The sequence below is a fragment of the Lycorma delicatula genome, chromosome 12 (assembly GCF_047948215.1).
Source record: "Lycorma delicatula isolate Av1 chromosome 12, ASM4794821v1, whole genome shotgun sequence".
Lineage (NCBI taxonomy): Eukaryota > Metazoa > Arthropoda > Insecta > Hemiptera > Fulgoridae > Lycorma > Lycorma delicatula.
In genome coordinates this window covers 25,370,677-25,387,643 of record NC_134466.1, presented here as the reverse complement: position 1 = coordinate 25,387,643, position 16,967 = coordinate 25,370,677, and the positions used below count along the sequence as shown (strand labels likewise).

The 16,967-nt window shown below is 36.4% G+C and overlaps 1 protein-coding gene across 1 annotated transcript in view; it reads left to right on the top strand.

Annotated features, from left to right (window-relative positions):
- The first annotated feature begins 2,722 nt into the window (after window positions 1–2,722).
- LOC142333220 (uncharacterized) overlaps window positions 2,723–16,967 on the top strand; it is a 59,499-nt gene continuing 45,254 nt past the window's right edge. Inside the window, exon 1 of the mRNA XM_075380204.1 lies at window positions 2,723–2,881. Coding sequence (XP_075236319.1) covers window positions 2,822–2,881 — 60 coding nt within the window. The 5' untranslated portion in view covers window positions 2,723–2,821. The remainder of the gene's footprint in view (window positions 2,882–16,967) is intronic.

The following is a 16,967-nucleotide window of genomic DNA, read 5'->3' as shown; positions in this document are numbered from 1 at the left end:
CGGAGTCCGCGGTTCTTTCATAAGACGTGTGAAAGCCGCAGGCGCCGCCGTCTTCACCTTTTCATCGTACCGACGATCTGGTGTGCCATGAATGTCGTAGACAAACATCTTATCTTCTTCATCCTTTCAGAATTCCGTCAGAACAGTAAGTCCGAACAGCCCGCCGCCGTTCTACCATGGACTCCACCGTGCCTGACTGCAGCATCCACTTAATTTATGCCTGTCCCGAAGGGATTGTCTGAGCACCACGCTCAACCGACGGTCCTCTTTCTTTAATTTCCTTCAGTAGAGGGGCTATTCTCTGCATCCAGCTGCGTACTCGCGACATCTTGTGTTTCAAGTCCTATCGTCCTCCTTTAATGGAATTAATAAAGTCGTCCAGCTCCTCGATGTCTTCTAGATTCGTCATGATGTCTAGCTCTTCACTACCGTTCGAACTACTACTGAAAGGTCTCCTCCGCTTCCGCAGTTTATCCAGCGTAGTCCCGGCAACGTCCTCGCTGTGAATGATCTCTTCATGTTCTTCTATCGGAGGGGGATCAGTCTCCGTCTCGGAGCTGGTCTCAGCCTTCGGTTTATATCCTTTTCCCATATTTTTCGGGAAATAAGTCTTGTGGACCCGCACTAAGGACTATTAGATTTTTTTTCAAGTACACACCGTTCAAAGATACGAGTTGCTAGACTCACTGCCAAAAGAAGCAAAGATGTATAACCTCTTTCAACAAGAGGTTGGCAGATCTGCAACAATGGCGGGTTCCGCTCTCTGACCACGTTGCAGACAAATACTAACAAAACTTAAAATTACATTTAAAATACAAAACAAAATACACAGTTTTCAATCTTGAAATCAACATAAAACCGCCGTCTATAATTAATAATATATAAATATATTTTAAAACACCGTTAGATATAAATATACTAGCATAAATGCACTCACAATTTTGCTGCCACCACGTGGTCTTATGCTAATAACACAAAAACACTATAAATAAACTTATACTTTAAATCTGTCACCCGAATTCGTAAGATTGTCAAACACACCGATAAGAACAAGTCCACACACTTTTAACATTCAAAATCACGAAAAATGCCACTAAAATAGCGATATGGAGAATGAATTTGTTTTGTCATTGGTTTAATTGTTATCGGGTTTCCTATTCTAATTAGATAGTTACTGAAGTAATCTATGTAGGCAGTCAATTTTAAGAATAATTTGCGATATAGAACGGTGAATTTGTGTTGTCATTGGAATGGATTTTATCGGCTTACTGGTTTACAGCAGTCCTACTAGTGAAGGTGCAAGAAGAGTAAAATGTGGAGGACTAACAATGGAAAAGTAGCCTGTGTTGGGTAGAAGTAGGGAGGGGATAGCCTGAACAGAGAGGTAGTTGGGTGTCCAGTATCCTCAGGAGTAGTCAGCTACTGTTGAGGTGTCTAGGACTTCCTGAGCTAGTCAAAAATCGAAATTGAATTATTTATTCAAATTAACCTAACCTAACCTGCAAAAATTTAACAGTTTCTTCTACACAACGTGGGAGATCCGAAATTCTAAGAGCACACATTTTACTTATAAGTTCACTTAACTTTAACAATTATTTTTATTTTATCGACTTACTGGTAAGAAGTAAAACATAGTTATTTAACTCGTCACCATTCGCGCTGGTTATAACCTTCCAACGATAAAGGCGCCGTTATAATTCATATGAACCAAAAAAATCTGAGCTTCACATATAGTGTAGGACAAATTGATTTGTACATTGTCACTTGGTTGTCGCCTACACAGGGTACAGATTTCCGTACGCCAGATAGCAAATGATAATCCGCCGGTTTGGTCTATTGGTGAACGGGTCTTCTGATTTCTAAATAGAGAATTTTAAGCTTCAAATCCTAAAGTAATCCTGACAGTGGTTCCGGAGGGTAAACAGAAGAAAAAAATAGCAAATGATGTTTTTTGTACCGTCATTACATTTTTATGATGGTATCAGTATTTTTACTTTTGTAATAAGGAACAAAAATGTTAACCAATCCTTTGTTTTACATTAAACTTGTTAATAATAATCTGAATTATTGCTGCTGCTTAACATGAGTAACATGTTTTCACCTCGATAACATTGAACGTTAAAATTTTTGTAAGTGTTCATTGTTATCATTTAATCTCTTTAAGGATCATAACTACTTTCTTATACTTCGTTTGCATTTCAAGATTATTTTTATAATTTTACGTTTCATTTCATTTTTAAACGTTAGGTTTATGTTCAGGTGTTACTCATTGATAGAAAGGTATAGTTCAGACATAAAATGTATGTAAATATTATACATATTTTATTATAATTTATATAAATTTGATTGTAGTACATTACTCGTTGTAATTTAATAAAATAAAATTAAAATAAATTTTTTAATTATTTAAAAGTCGTTTCATGTTGATGTTTGCGCATCATCACTCACACAGACCTTGTTAAAAGAATACGATAATGCAATTAACATGAATTTTTTAACAAAAACGTTTAAGATGTAATATTATAAAACTGATAATTTTATTCTCTTACAAATTTTTTAAATAATGAAATGAAGAACTATCTCTTACCTACATGAAACAAACAAAATTCATATTTCAGGTAGGTACTGCTAATAGCGTTGATATATACGAATTATTTGTTTTTGGTAGCTTAGGTTGGCAACAGGGTATTCTTCTATTTTGTAGTACAGGTTTTGAGTTGGATGCTTTTTTTTCAACTATTTTGAAATTTTCAGCTGATTTTGTTACTGATTGTTTCTTCATTGTACATATCCTTAAAAAACGTTTGTAGTTTTATTAGTTATGTCTGGGCATATAATTCACGATGTTATCGCGGTTAATTGTGTTCAAAATATTAAAAAGGTAATGTACTAGTTCTCTGAAATTGTTATTGTTTAGACAGATCTTAGAGGTTAGTTTATGAAAATTTTTATTCAAGCTGGTAGTCAGTCGTGAATTCCATCAAACAAGTTCGACTACATTTTTTATAGGTTATATGATTAGCATACATATTGGAAGGTTATAAACAGTCTGTATTTTGAAATTTTTCTTACTATTTTTCCTATTACCATTATTAGTAATGTGCGAAAATATGAAGGATTTTGAATATGTATATAAAAAAAAAAAATAAATAAAACAATTTTTTTTGGAATGAGTAGAATTGTTTCTATTACTTGAATTGTCAGATTTATTTCTGATAGCCTTTTATTTGATAATGTGGTCTATTAAGTAAATTTATATACATGTACAGACCTGAGAGTGGACATTACTTTTCCTTTCTTTTTCCTGTTTAACCTCTGGTAATTACCGTTCAGATAAATATTTAAGAGGATGATATGTATGAGTGTAAATGAAGTGTAGTCTTGTACAGGCTCAGTTTGACCATTCCTGATATGTGAGATTATTTTGAAACCCAACCATCAAAGAACACCAGTATCCACAATCTAGTATTCAAATCCGTGTAAAAATAACTGATTTTATTAGGACTTGAACGCTGGAACTCGACTTCCAAATCAGCTAATTTGGGAAGACTCGTTCAACACTAGACCCACCCGGTGGGTTAAGAATGTATATTACTACACTTCATTTACATTCATACATGTAATCCTCTGAAGTAATGCCGTAAGGTGATTCCGGAGACGTAAGTAGAAAAAGAAAAAAATTTGTGTGTCAAATCTATATACTCTTGTGTACAGAATTTTTATGCTAATTATGTAAGTAAAAATTATTTGCTTGTCAGATTAGTTTTGAAAATTTTTGTTTATATTTAAGATTCATTTTATAAAACGATGTTATCTGTTAATATAACTTTAATTTGAGAATTTTCAAAATCTGCCTGATAGCCATATAGATAGATAAAGTTAATTTATTTTTTGTGAAGTGTCTAATTTAACATGTTTAATCACGTGTTTAAAGAATTAAATTTGATTTTCTTATTTTAAAAATTATTGTTAAACTAGTAGGATAATAACATGTCAAATGTTCGATGTTTTCATATTATTCATACTTAGGAACTAGCTTAAAATCAGAAATAGAAAACCTAACTACCTGACAGGCATTTTAATGAAAGGTTAATTATGTTGCTACGAGTAAAGAGACAAGGATTGGTTCACAGGTACTGCCACCAAGATGTTAGATTAGGTTAGGTTTGGTCTTCAGCATATTTTTAATAAGTTTCTTTTAAATGAAATATTTTGTAGGTTCTTATAAAAACAAAAATTTTTATGCATGTGATCATGGCATGAATATCATAGAGGATCTTTATTTGTATGTATTTAACTCATTATAAGTAATCAATAACATTTTCCCTTAATTTAATTAATCAATAATTTTTCAATTTTAATCAATCAATAATTTTTGTTTATAAACAACAGGCTTGTTGCTGAATAATTATATTTTATGAAATGAATTGTATACAAGATGTTGTAAACAACCATGTGGTTCAGTTTCATATTTAAAGAATTAAAATCTTTTGAAGAAACATTTGAGGAATTTCTTCTTAATTTTCTGGAAAGTGTAGTTTTTGACGTTATATAAAAAAAATTAGGAATAACAACAATATGCAGTAATGAAGTTCTGTCGATTTAAATATTTTAAAAAGATTTCTGATGATGGGTTTCATTACCACCATTTTTAAGAACCAACCATTTTAAAGAAAAAAAAAATTTGCTATTTTTTTTTTTTTTTTGTGTTAAGGTAGTTATTTTTTATTTTTTGCAGAACTCTGGGTTTTAATAATACCATAGTTGTATTCTAGTAATTTGAAAATTACTTAATTTTTTTACTTGCCTGTACAACATTTTCAAATGTTGTACAGACAAGTAAAAAAGTACAAGTTCTGTACAGTGTTCTATGCTACTGGGAAAGAGTTTAAATTTTTTTCTTAAAAAGTAGTCAAGATTGTTTTTTAACCACCAGAAATTTTTTTCACAACACAGAATATTTATTACATATTATGGTGCAATCAGTTTCATATAAACAACATTTATATCGATGATTATAGATTGTTTATTTTCATCAATTTTGAAGATAATGAATCATATTTAATAGCAATATTGGTATGGAATTCTTCTTGGCTTTGACCTAAAACACCCTTAATTCGGCATTGTATAGGTTTATGGATATTGCTTCTCTAATTTCTCTACTTGTACATACACTTTAGCAGTTTCTTATTTCCTTGGCCATTTTTGCTGAACTCTCAGGCTTATTCAGAAAAATAACCCCTGGCTGCTTTCTCCATAAGCTACCCTCACACTAATCCTTCAAAACCTCTGCATATTGCTGCCGTTGAGGCTCCATAGGCCTAAAAATTACAGAGGGAACTGTTATTGTTTCCTTCACAATCACCTCCTTTACTTCAGTTGGCTTGGAAGCCAACATCTCAAAACCCTGAGCCAGAGCAGAGAACAATGCCCTAAATTTCTTTATCTTTGGAAAAATCCTACTCCTTACCAAAGCCGAAGTGCTTTACAAATTCTCTTTAGAAATGATAAATTTAACGTACTTTTCCTCTAAGTGCCTAACCAGGAGGTTTTTGAGTTATTTCTTGACATTTGTAAAGGATATGATACAGTTAAGCATTTACATTTATTAGATAAAATATATAGTGCTGGAATTAGAAGTCCATCTTTAAATTAACACCTCATAGGAGACCATTTTGGAACAGTAGAAAATAAAAAGAAATGTAATCAGCCATCTGAAGGATATTCTGGTTTCTGAGTTCCAATACTGCTATGAAGAGTGGGAAAACTATTTGAAGCATTGCATGGCTTCCCGAAGGTACTATTTCAAAGGTACCATGTATAGTTGGATTATAAATAAATGGTTTTTCTGAACCAGTCTCGTTACTTTATTTACAGACCTCATATATATATATATATGTATACATATACATGTATAAAATGTCTAAAAGCAGGTAAATGTCCAGGTATTGATAATATCTCTGTGGTTCTGGTTAAGAAAATCTCTGTTCCTGTGATCCCTGTATTTACTATATTAAATGATATAGTCTTGTTATGGGTAAATCTTCTGCCCTGAAATAAGCAAAAATTGTTCCAGTTCATAAATCAGGCTCTTTAGATGCAGTGGCAATTATCGGCCCATTTCATTACTTTTCAAAATTGATAAAAAATTAATTAAAAAATGGCTGGTTAATTTTTATCCAAAAATACATTGTTTTACTGAATCAGTTTGGGTTTCAGAAGAGTCTGAGTACTAATTTTATTTATAACAGCTACTTATTCTGAATTTAATTCAGCAGGTAAGCAAACTGTTTTTGAGTTATTTCTTGATATTCGTAAAGGATATGATACAGTTAATCATTTACATTTATTAGATAAAATATATAGTGCTGGAATTAGAAGTCCTTCTTTAAAATGGTTTGCATCTTACCTGAAGGGCAGAAGTCATTACCACAGGGCAGGGCATAGTTGTTGGTTATTGTGTGAGCAGTATCCTTCAGGTGAAGGATATTGTAGAAGTCCTCAGTCTAAAGCTTTATCTTTTGTAGATAATACTGCTCTAGTATATTGATCTCAGATTTTAGCTAGGTTGCAGACTGATCTGGATAATTTAGACTAATGGTTTGGTTTTATGTCAATAAATTAACTCTTAATCTTTAAAAACCAAGTATCTAATTTTTATTTCATTATCTCCTTCCAGCGTATTAACTCCATTAATATACCGTAATGTAGATTATGCTCATTTCAATTACAATGCAACTATTCAGTCACATCTTAGGCGAATTTAATTAAGTACTTAGGGTTGATGGAAGATGAGAAATTATCATGGAATTTGAATATACAGCATTTGAAGAAATATTTCTTTATATGCTTTAAAAAACTTTTATCATATAAGGTAGTTTTTTCCGGTAGATGTTCTTCGTCAAATCTGGCTTGTTCCAGTTCATTCAAAATTAAATTATGGATTGCTTTGCTGCAGATCAATCTATATCAGTTATCTTCAACCAATTGTAATTTTGCAGAAAGCTATTGTACAGGTAATATGTGGTGTGAGTACAACTCATACCTTCCCTTTTTTCTTTTTGAGAAAATGTCTGTTTCCCATTAGATCTCTTTTTGTTTATAATGTACTTCTAATTTTTTAGAAAAGAATTAATGGTGATAGCTAAGAGTGAAAACTGTTGTATAACTAAGCCAATTTTTAGAGGATGTATTGTTGTTCCAAGGGTGTATTGTAAATTGTTTCTAAAGACCTTTCTTTTTCTAACATCAAAGTTCTTTAATTGCTTGCCTGGAAATGAAAGAAATGTCAGTAATCTGAATCTGATTAAATTTAATTTAAAGGAGTAGATTTTCTCTTTGACAATTGAGGTAGAAGCATTGTATTCAGTAGTTATGTAGTCTAAATGAAACTATTGTTAATTTAAATGTGTGTGTGTTGGGGGATATTGATCTGGTACTTGTACTTGTGGTCAAGCTTTTGCTTTGTAGGTTGTATACTTTCACATGCAACTACAGTATTACCTTTATCAATATCAGGGTGCTAAATTAATTGACTAAGTGTTTTATATTTTATATAATACATTGTATTCTGTTACTTCTGTCTTTTTTTTATGTATTGTTATAATTAAAATAAATAATTATTTCTAAAAATTTGCTGCTTCATGGTCTTACCCTTTCACATTTTGAGTACCCACAATTTCAGAGAGCTTACCAGAATTATGCAATTTACAGAGTGAGGAATCAAAGTATGGGGACGAATCTAAAATATGGTTGAGCAAGCAAATGAGGAATGTGGTATAATTGATACAGTAGTGAATTTGGTACAGCAGGATAAGGAGATAAATTCAAGAAATGCATATTGTATTGATGGCCCAGGTGAGACTGGAAAAACATTTGTCTGAAAAACTGTTTGCAGTAATTTATGTTACGTGGACTGTTATTGCTACAAAATTATTGCTTAATGGGAGAACATCCACACTTGCTTCAAGTTACCATTAAACGTGCATGAACATTCAGTTTCAGGAATGAAAGCATTAGCAAAGAAGCTAGTCGTGTATGCAGTACAAAAATGATAATCTGGGATGAGGGCCCTATGGCTAATATGCATTCACTAATGTGTATTAAAGGCTCCTACAGGATATAATGGGAAATGATAAAATATTTGGTGACAAAATAACCATTTTAGGAGGAGACTTCAGACAGCTTTTACCAGTGGTTTCACATGACTCAAGATCCAAAATTATTCAAAATTCTCTCCAGCATTTAAAACATTCAAGTTGAAAAGAAATATGAAAGCTTATGGTGAAAAAAGTGAATTTGCTTAATTCTTGCTACAAATTTCTTTGTTATGGAAAATATCCTCATCAGACAAATGAAGTAGTCAAAGAAATCATTAAATTACCTAGTTCAGTTATATTCAGCTCAGATACAGTCACAGAAATTTATGGAAATCAATTCTACACTCTAGAAGGTGCTCTCAGGTTTTCTAAGATAGCAATCCTAGTACCAGTACATAAACACTGCCAATAAATTAATAGGAAAGTTACCTCTTCACATCTTGGAACTAAAAAAAGGTTCAGTAGTCATGCTGTTGAGAAATTTGAATGTTGCTCAAGATTTATTAAATAGAGCAAGACTAATCGTTTATAAGTTGTACAATAATGCTTTGGATTTGAAAGTAATAACAGTGGTTAAAAGTGGGCAAAGAGCACTACATCCTAGAGAATTCTGCTTTCAGTAGATTCAACCATTCCATTTTCATTCAAGTGGAGACAATTTCCTGTGCACCCAGCTTTCTGTATGACCATAAGGGGAGTCCGGTACCTCCTATACTGTCAGTGTTAAAATGGCAAACTTTATGTTCCTTTCTCTCAGAAAATACTTAAGCTAAGCACTAGAATTTTTTTGTGGTGTTTTATATGTTCTTTTTAATGCGCTGAAAGTCTAAAGTCCATACATTAGTTTTGATAAAAACAAAATTCTTTATAATTGTTTCTTGTTTCTGGTCTTTTTTCAACATTACTTTTCAAAGTAGCTAATATACAATATTTATTTCCACTTAATTTGTTATACATAGATGTGAGTAAAAAAAAAATTGAAGAAATCACTAGTAGTATTTCAGAAAAAGGCTCCTACATTATGTAATCGCAAATGATAAAATATTTGGTGGCAAAATTATCATTTAATGGGAGACTTCAGACAACTTTTAAAAGTGGTTTCACATTACGCAAGATGCAGGTGTTCCGTATCAAGAGAGTTCTTGTCGGAACACAATTCCTTCCAGGTTTCACACCAATCTCTTGTAGTTCCTAACATTTTACAACACTTCCCTCATTAAAACTGCAAATTGATTCAGCAACACCAGATTCAAGGGATTTCAATGCAACAAATGTTACTTTTGGTACCCAAAAGTAGATAATACAATTAACAAATTCATTATGATTTTGAGTATTTTCATCCAAACACTTTTTTAAAAGACAATTACTTAAATTGCTGAATATAGTTTTCATTTTCCGCATACTTGTGTTTGGAAGGTGAAAATGTTGATTATGATGATAAATTTCACTTCTGTTACACTTTTATAAAGGTGTGCTATGTTCCTTCGTCTTTCGGACACATATTATGTTTTGGATCATCATTGGAAGAGGTAACTTGGAAATACATAGCCCAAATATATTTTTCTATATTTTCAACAAAGTCACTTCTTCTAATAGCTAAAATCCGTAATATTTTTATTAAGAACAGCAACGTCAATCAGTTAACCACGACCTGGCGAAGACTTTCCATCTGCCAATTTCTGTCCAAACTTTCTTGTTTTATTGGTCTCAAATGTCTGTCCATGCGCCTATGAACATGGGCAATGCATTCCAGTTTGGTCACAGAACAGGAGTTGCCATAAATATTTTAGTCGTGGATAATATTAAAAGCTTTTGAATCACATAGCCAAACATTGTAAAGACTGATGGACCGTACATAAGTAACTATTCTGACGCTTACAAAGACTTCAAAAATGGAAATTTTTCTATTTTGAATTAAGGTAAAACCATAAGTTTGGGAATATTTTAAAGCTACAATTATACAGAATGGAATGGCATAAAAATCAAAAGTTGATTTTTTTTTCATTTTTAAGGAACTTGAACCCCATAAATAAGGCACATTGACATACATTGGATAAAGTTTCAGTCTACTTACCAGAACCAGTCTTCAGTCATGCACCACCACGTGGCTGTCTTATGTGGAAGATCTTTAAAAATGTTAGAGTTCGGGTAAAACCAAAGGATAATAGACTTAAAATGTAGTTTAGAGAAAGTTACTAGTGTAATAAATTATACTTCCGCCTACATTAATGAAAAATTTTACGAAGCTACATCAAGCGGTAGTTACATATAAAATGACTTGTTTGATTGAATTTTAATATTTCAATTTTTGAAGTCAAGATGCTCAACAGAATAAAGCAATAAACAAAATTTTTAATATTAGTCAGCATTACATTTTCAAAAAAATATGTTTTTGACTTTTTGAAAACCTGGGAGCTTATACAGCAGAGAGCGTTTTTGTTAATTAAAATATTCGCTAAAATTGTTTAATCTCGAAATTAAAAAGAAAATTTCTATTTTTAGAATAATTTCGGAGCTCTCTCTCATCAGAGAAGGGGTATTAAGCTATTTCAGTGATTTTATTGTGTAACAAAATACGTTTAAGCATTTAAAAAATTGATATTTCGACATTTTTTAAAAATTTATTTTGTGGGTTCTATTGCTCAAGGGGACTCATTTGGATAAAATTTATTTTAAGAGAATAATCCCTGTGACGATAATAAATTCAAAAAAAGGCTTTTTAATGTTGTTTAAAAAAATACAAAGATACTAAATTAATTCTAAATAAACTAATGTAATTTTCTAGGTATGGGTGAACATTTGTGGTTAATCTTTTTTTCAAGAAATGTTAAAAAAAATAAGGGCTATCAAAATGTAAGATTTTTGCATTTTAAATGCAACGGGTAATTTGCGAGATGGATGAATTTAGAATACATTTAAATAAAAATTGTTTTGTTACTAATGGATTGCGATGGGTAAAAAAAAATTTTATTGGTTAGAAGGCCTATAGATGTAGAAAGTATAGATGAAAAAACTCATTACTACTTTTCTAAGCGAAAAAATAATTATTTAAAGTCATTTTTTTGGGTGAATATTAAATAAAATCTTTTTTTGTAGTTTTGATATAAAAGACTTCAACTTTTGTAAGAAAATGTTTTGCTAAAATGCCATAGTAAAGATTTGAAATCTTATTTCGGCCAAAAACCCCCACCCCTTTTCCCAATTTTGGCAAAAATGTAATATCTTTCCCCTCGAACGTAGTATCTGACTACCAAGATTGAAGAAAATTGGTCATCTTCAGAGTTATAAGACCAAATACAGGCCTGTGTATGTATATATACATATGCACAAATATCTGTCTTACAAAAATAGATTTTTTGGAAATTTTTTTTTGGAGAAGGGGAAACCTTTTAAAAGTAGTGCGGCCCTACCCGCTAAAACCCCTCCTCCTCTACAACATGGGGTGCTGGGTCCACCTTACGGTATTATCACAGTATTCCATGTGTTTTGTTTCCATCCGCGCCTCCATTGCTGGTCCCAGTCTCAAACTTGTCGGGATCCTGCGATTTTTTTTGTTTTTTTTTTTAATCTTTTTTATTTATATATTTGTTTTTATATTATATTTATATTTTTTAACTTACACTTCTTGGGGCTGGTAATGTGCTCCAAGGGAGACTCAAGGTAGTTAGTCACCGCTGGACACCTTCCGCCAACTTGGTGCGGATGATCTTAACCAGGTTCTCAAGAAGTAGCGCTAATATGAGACGAAGAGGATCACTCCCCTTAGAGGGATCATCGCAGGGAGCTTCTAGCTCACAAAAGGTTACCATTACTAAGAAAACGGAGGGTAAATGTAAAAAGAGACCCCGACATGGGTCCTCAGAAGAAGAAGAAGGACCGCCGGAGAGCCTTAGCAATCTGGTTTACCAATTGGGATTAACTATGGTGGCGCTGAGACAGCATATGGGACCGGGTCTCTCAAAATACATAAGTACACATGAGCAGGAGCTCAAAGGCATATATGATGGGCTTAATGCCTTGCCGCAAGTCTCGTCCCCTTTATCAGTTGTTACGCAGGCTACTCAGACGGACCCTATAGTTGTGTTAGATGAGATGGAGCAAATTCTTACTAAGGAGCTGACAGATGAGCAAATAATAGATCTACTGCCCAAAAGGTGGCCAAATAGTTTGCGGAACAAAATTAGTTTGATTAACGAGTTGCCTTCTGAGGTGGTGGACTCTTGTACTGTTAGTGATTTAAGTAAATCAAGTCGAGGGGATGAAAAAGAAGGTATTAGTACCAAATACAAAGTAGGCGACATTCGTAAAGATGTACAATCAATTCTTGGAGACTGTGACGACATTAAGAAAAGTAAATACAAAATCTACTATGATGGTAATGCTACTGAGAAGAGCACAATGGGAGCTATATTGAGGGCTTTAAGGAAGATTATTCCTCAGGCTGGTAATTTAGTTTTTGTCGTCCCCAATAATAATATTGGAAACTACATGAAGAAATTACTATCTTACTTGCGGAGAGACGAGGAAGTAGCGGATCTTTATCCGCTGCTTACGATCCCAGTTGAAGGTAAAGCTATACAAGGCAAGCCTGGACAAGCCCATATTAAAAAGTCGACACCACCGGCAGTTGACAGTCTTACTGTGGTTATCAAAGCAGCTGGAAAATCCTATTCTGATTTACTTAAAACGATGAAGTCTGCAGTAAGTAGCGAAGATGCAAAAGAGGTCATCTCCTTATGTAAGGGCAGGAATGAAGAACTCCACGTGAGAATTCAGGGAGCGCAGAAAGCTGCTGAGTTTACAAGTAACCTACGAGATAAGGCGGCAGATTTGCATGTTGACCTGCGTACAAGAGCGGGAAGGCGCACAATAGTTCACATCAGAGATGTAGAATATGACACCACTGAGACAGAAATTTTTGCTGCAATTACTGCAAGAGTAGGTACTGATGAGGATATCAAGATATCGTCAATTAGAAAAGGGTACGCCGAGACCCAAAATGTTACAGTTATCACCTCGTATAAGGGCTGCCTGTAAGCTTGTGGAACAAAGGTTGAGGATTGGCTGGGTAAATTGTCGGGCATATATTAGGGAATCAGAGGAAAAGTGCTTCAGATGCTGGAATACTGGATATCGTAAACATGAGTGCAAAGGCCCTGACAGAATGGATCTCTGCTTCAATTGTGGAGGCAGAGACCACAAGATTGCTGAATGCCGGGAGCATTGTAGCTGCCTGGACTGTGGGAGCCAAGAACACCGCACCGGAGGCTGGGGGTGCTCAAAACATTTAAATGCTTAGGGTGATAATGGTTAACGCAAACAGAAGCACCATGTCTCATGATTTGGTTAGTGAACTGGTCATAGAGCAGAGGGCTGATTTATTGATAATCACGGAGCCGAACAAGTACCTTGTTGCTAGATCAGGCTGGATGGTGGATACAAATGGTGACGTGGCAATTATGGATGTAAGTGGCAGGATAGCATGGAGATTGACGTCCAGATCTGGAGGCATGTTGGCGGTGGAGTCGGATTCAACACTAGCGATTGGTGCCTATGTGTCTCCAAACTGTGACATACATGAATTTACTAGAAGACTAGACATAATACAAGGAGTAGTAAATAACGCTAGGAAGAAAGTCATTATTCTAGGTGATTTCAATAGTAAAGCGATTGCAGTAGGGAGCGCATACACCAATCGCAGAGGTGAGATCCATACGGATATGACGGGGGCAATTAGCTGTCATTGTGTAAATGATGGCACCCCTACATATGAGGCGAGAGGACACTCGTCAGTCTTGGACTTAACAATCATAGACGATAGATGGAGTAGGGAACACTGGGACTGGCGAGTGTTACCACATGATGTGGCGAGTGACCATCATGCCACTACGATTACCATAAAAGGCTCAGACTATGTGACTAGAGAGAAAATGCCCTATAGTAGTTTTACAAAGGAACAGATCGAGATCATAATCGATAGAACGGCCGAAAGGATTATCAACATAGAGAATCTGACACCAGTTGCCCTGACTAACGTTATAAGACAAGAAATGGGCAGAGTAGCTCACAGAAGAGCCAATAGACACTCAGTGTATTGGTGGAATATGGAGATTGAAACACTGAGAGGGCTCCTACAATCGCGCAGAAGAAGGAAGCAGAGACTCAGAATGCGAGGCGGACAGGAGTACGAGGAGGAATGGAATGCAAAGTTGGCAGGAGTCTATTACTCCCTACTTTATCGCAGAACCTGGACAGAGTCCCTTGCTGCTGGATCATTCTAATCGGGCTTGTTTTTAAAAGGGTTATTTTTTAATCTCGGATCTAATTTTTCAAGTTTTGTCTATTATTATTTTAGTGAATTTAAGACGGATTTAATTGCATTCCAATCCGTTGTTAAACCAGCGTTATCGAACCCATTTCATGGGCCGACCGCGGAAGGCTAGGCTTATAAAGCCTGTCCTCCCGACGTAATTCCCCTTCAGACCATCCACTGAAGTCCTTTCGGTGCTAACTCTTTAATAGGCTAGCAGGAATACGCCACAACGGGGCACTAGCTATAAGGAGGGAGCAATGCGTCCCCTTTTCCGGAGGAGTCGCAATTGCTGGGATATTTTGTATTACTGTAAGTTTTTTTTTTTTAAATTTAGACCGCGTTTTTGTTTTATGCGCGACTTACCGTGTTTGACGTCTTCAAACTATATAACTCGCGAAAACTTTTCACTCGCGACCCCGGAAACGCGTCTGACGCACTATTCCGTTTATGGCTCATGCGATATGGAGGCCCCTAAGCCTGGTTTGTCGATTTTCGGCTACCACACCGCACCATCACGGTGGTTCGTCCAGTACGGCGTGAGGCCGCTTCCTTACAACTGTCGGAGTTGGGTCCTCTCGGCAGATGTCCCGAAGATGACTGTGTTCGGACACAGCCGCTCTCCCGAACAGTCTGCGCGCCTGCGCCACCCCCACCTCGGACACGGATTGAAATCTCGCATCAGATCGGAGAGTGGCGTTCCTGACGAACCACGGAGCTCCAAAGATCGTCCGCAACGCGATGTTTTGGACGGCCTCGATCTTCTTTTGAAGCGAGGAGCTCAACACTGCCCCCCATGCCGGGTAAGCATATGTTAGAATCGGCAGTACGTACAGCCGAAAAATGAGGAGCTTAGTTGCCAGTGGGTACGGGCTGGCACTGTTCAGCACTGGGTATAGCGAGGCTCTGGCGGCCTTAGCCCTCCGGGTCGCATAATTTACATGTTCGCCGAAGGTAAGCCGCCTGTCCAACACCACCCCCAGGTACTTAACTGTTTTCTCAAAAGGGATTTTCTCCCCTGAGATTTCCAGCTCTCTGGTCGGTTTTCGTGTCTTGCATGTGAACATCACGGCCACCGATTTTTCACCGTTGACCCTGATTCTCCACATGTCGAGCCACGGTTCCACTAAGTCCAGCTGCCTTTGGAGCCTCCGGACCGCGTAATCCACATTTGCGGATTCGTAGAAATATGCCGTGTCGTCTGCATAAAGGGCCGTTTTGACCCCTTCCGACAGCGGCATATCGTTCACGTACAAAGTGTACAAGAACGGGGAAAGTACTGCTCCTTGGGGAACCCCAGCGGCTATTTCTCTGGTGGAGGAAATCGTTTCCCCTACGCGCACGACAAAATGTCGGTCTAGCAGATATGACCGCATCAGTCTGACATAGCGGTAGGGGATCGCCGATCGCGCTAGCTTATAAAGCAGCCCGCTATGCCAAACTTTGTCAAAGGCCTTGGCCACATCCAGAAAAACGGCTGCAGTCACCCGTTTCCTGTTCAGGCCTCCGACAAGGTCGTCTATTATTTTTACCAGTTGGAGGGTGGTTGAGTGACCCTCCCTGAACCCAAATTGCTCGGGCCGCACTTCTCCCTCCATGTATCGCCTCAGTTTTTCGAGAAAAATCCTCTCGAACAACTTAGACAATACCGGTAACAGGGAGATTGGCCTATAATTCCGTGGGAAAAGTAAACTTTTCCCCGGTTTGGGTAAACATACGACTTTGGCCGTTTTCCAACAATTCGGGAAATATCCAACGTACAAAATGGACGTGAATATCACCGAAATTGCTGTAATCACGGAGGCCGGTATGTTCCGGAATGCACGGGCGCTGATCCCGTCGACACCCGGGGCCTTGTCGGGGCTGACGAGGAGGCATCTCTGGCTTATAAAGAGACCAGACGGGCCTTAAACAAAGCTATTCGTATGTCTAAGAAAAAACAATGGCACAGACTCTGCGAGGAGTTAGACGGAGACCCCTGGGGACAGGCATACAAAATAATCACTAAGCGATTTGGAAGGCGTCTGCCCGTATTAAATAATGAGCAGGTAAAACAACAATTTAATGAGCTATTCCCCGGTAGAGTAGAAACTGCAGGAAATGTTACAGATTGCGAACACAGACGCTTTACGTTCTCTGAACTGCACTTGGCTGTAGCACAACTGGGTAATAGGAAGAGCCCGGGTCCAGACGGAATTCCAGCGGCACTCCTTAAAGGGCTGATAAAGAGAATTCCTTATGAAATGCTTGATGTTGCCAGCCATGGATTAGAAAACAAAACATTTCCAGGAATCTGGAAGGAATCTAGGGTGGTGTTTATCCCAAAAGGCACAAATGAGAATGGAGAACCTTTATACAGATCATTGAGTCTTTTAAATACCATGGCGAAGGTAGTGGAGAAGATGCTCGCTGGCCGAATCTTTAAGGAACTTGAGGAATGAATAGGCATTAGTGGAAATCAGTTTGGATTCATGAAGGGTCGTTCGACGATACAGGCGGCGACAAAGGTGATCGACTGGGCTAAGGATACTAGGAGCGGCACATGGAGAACGAGGCGT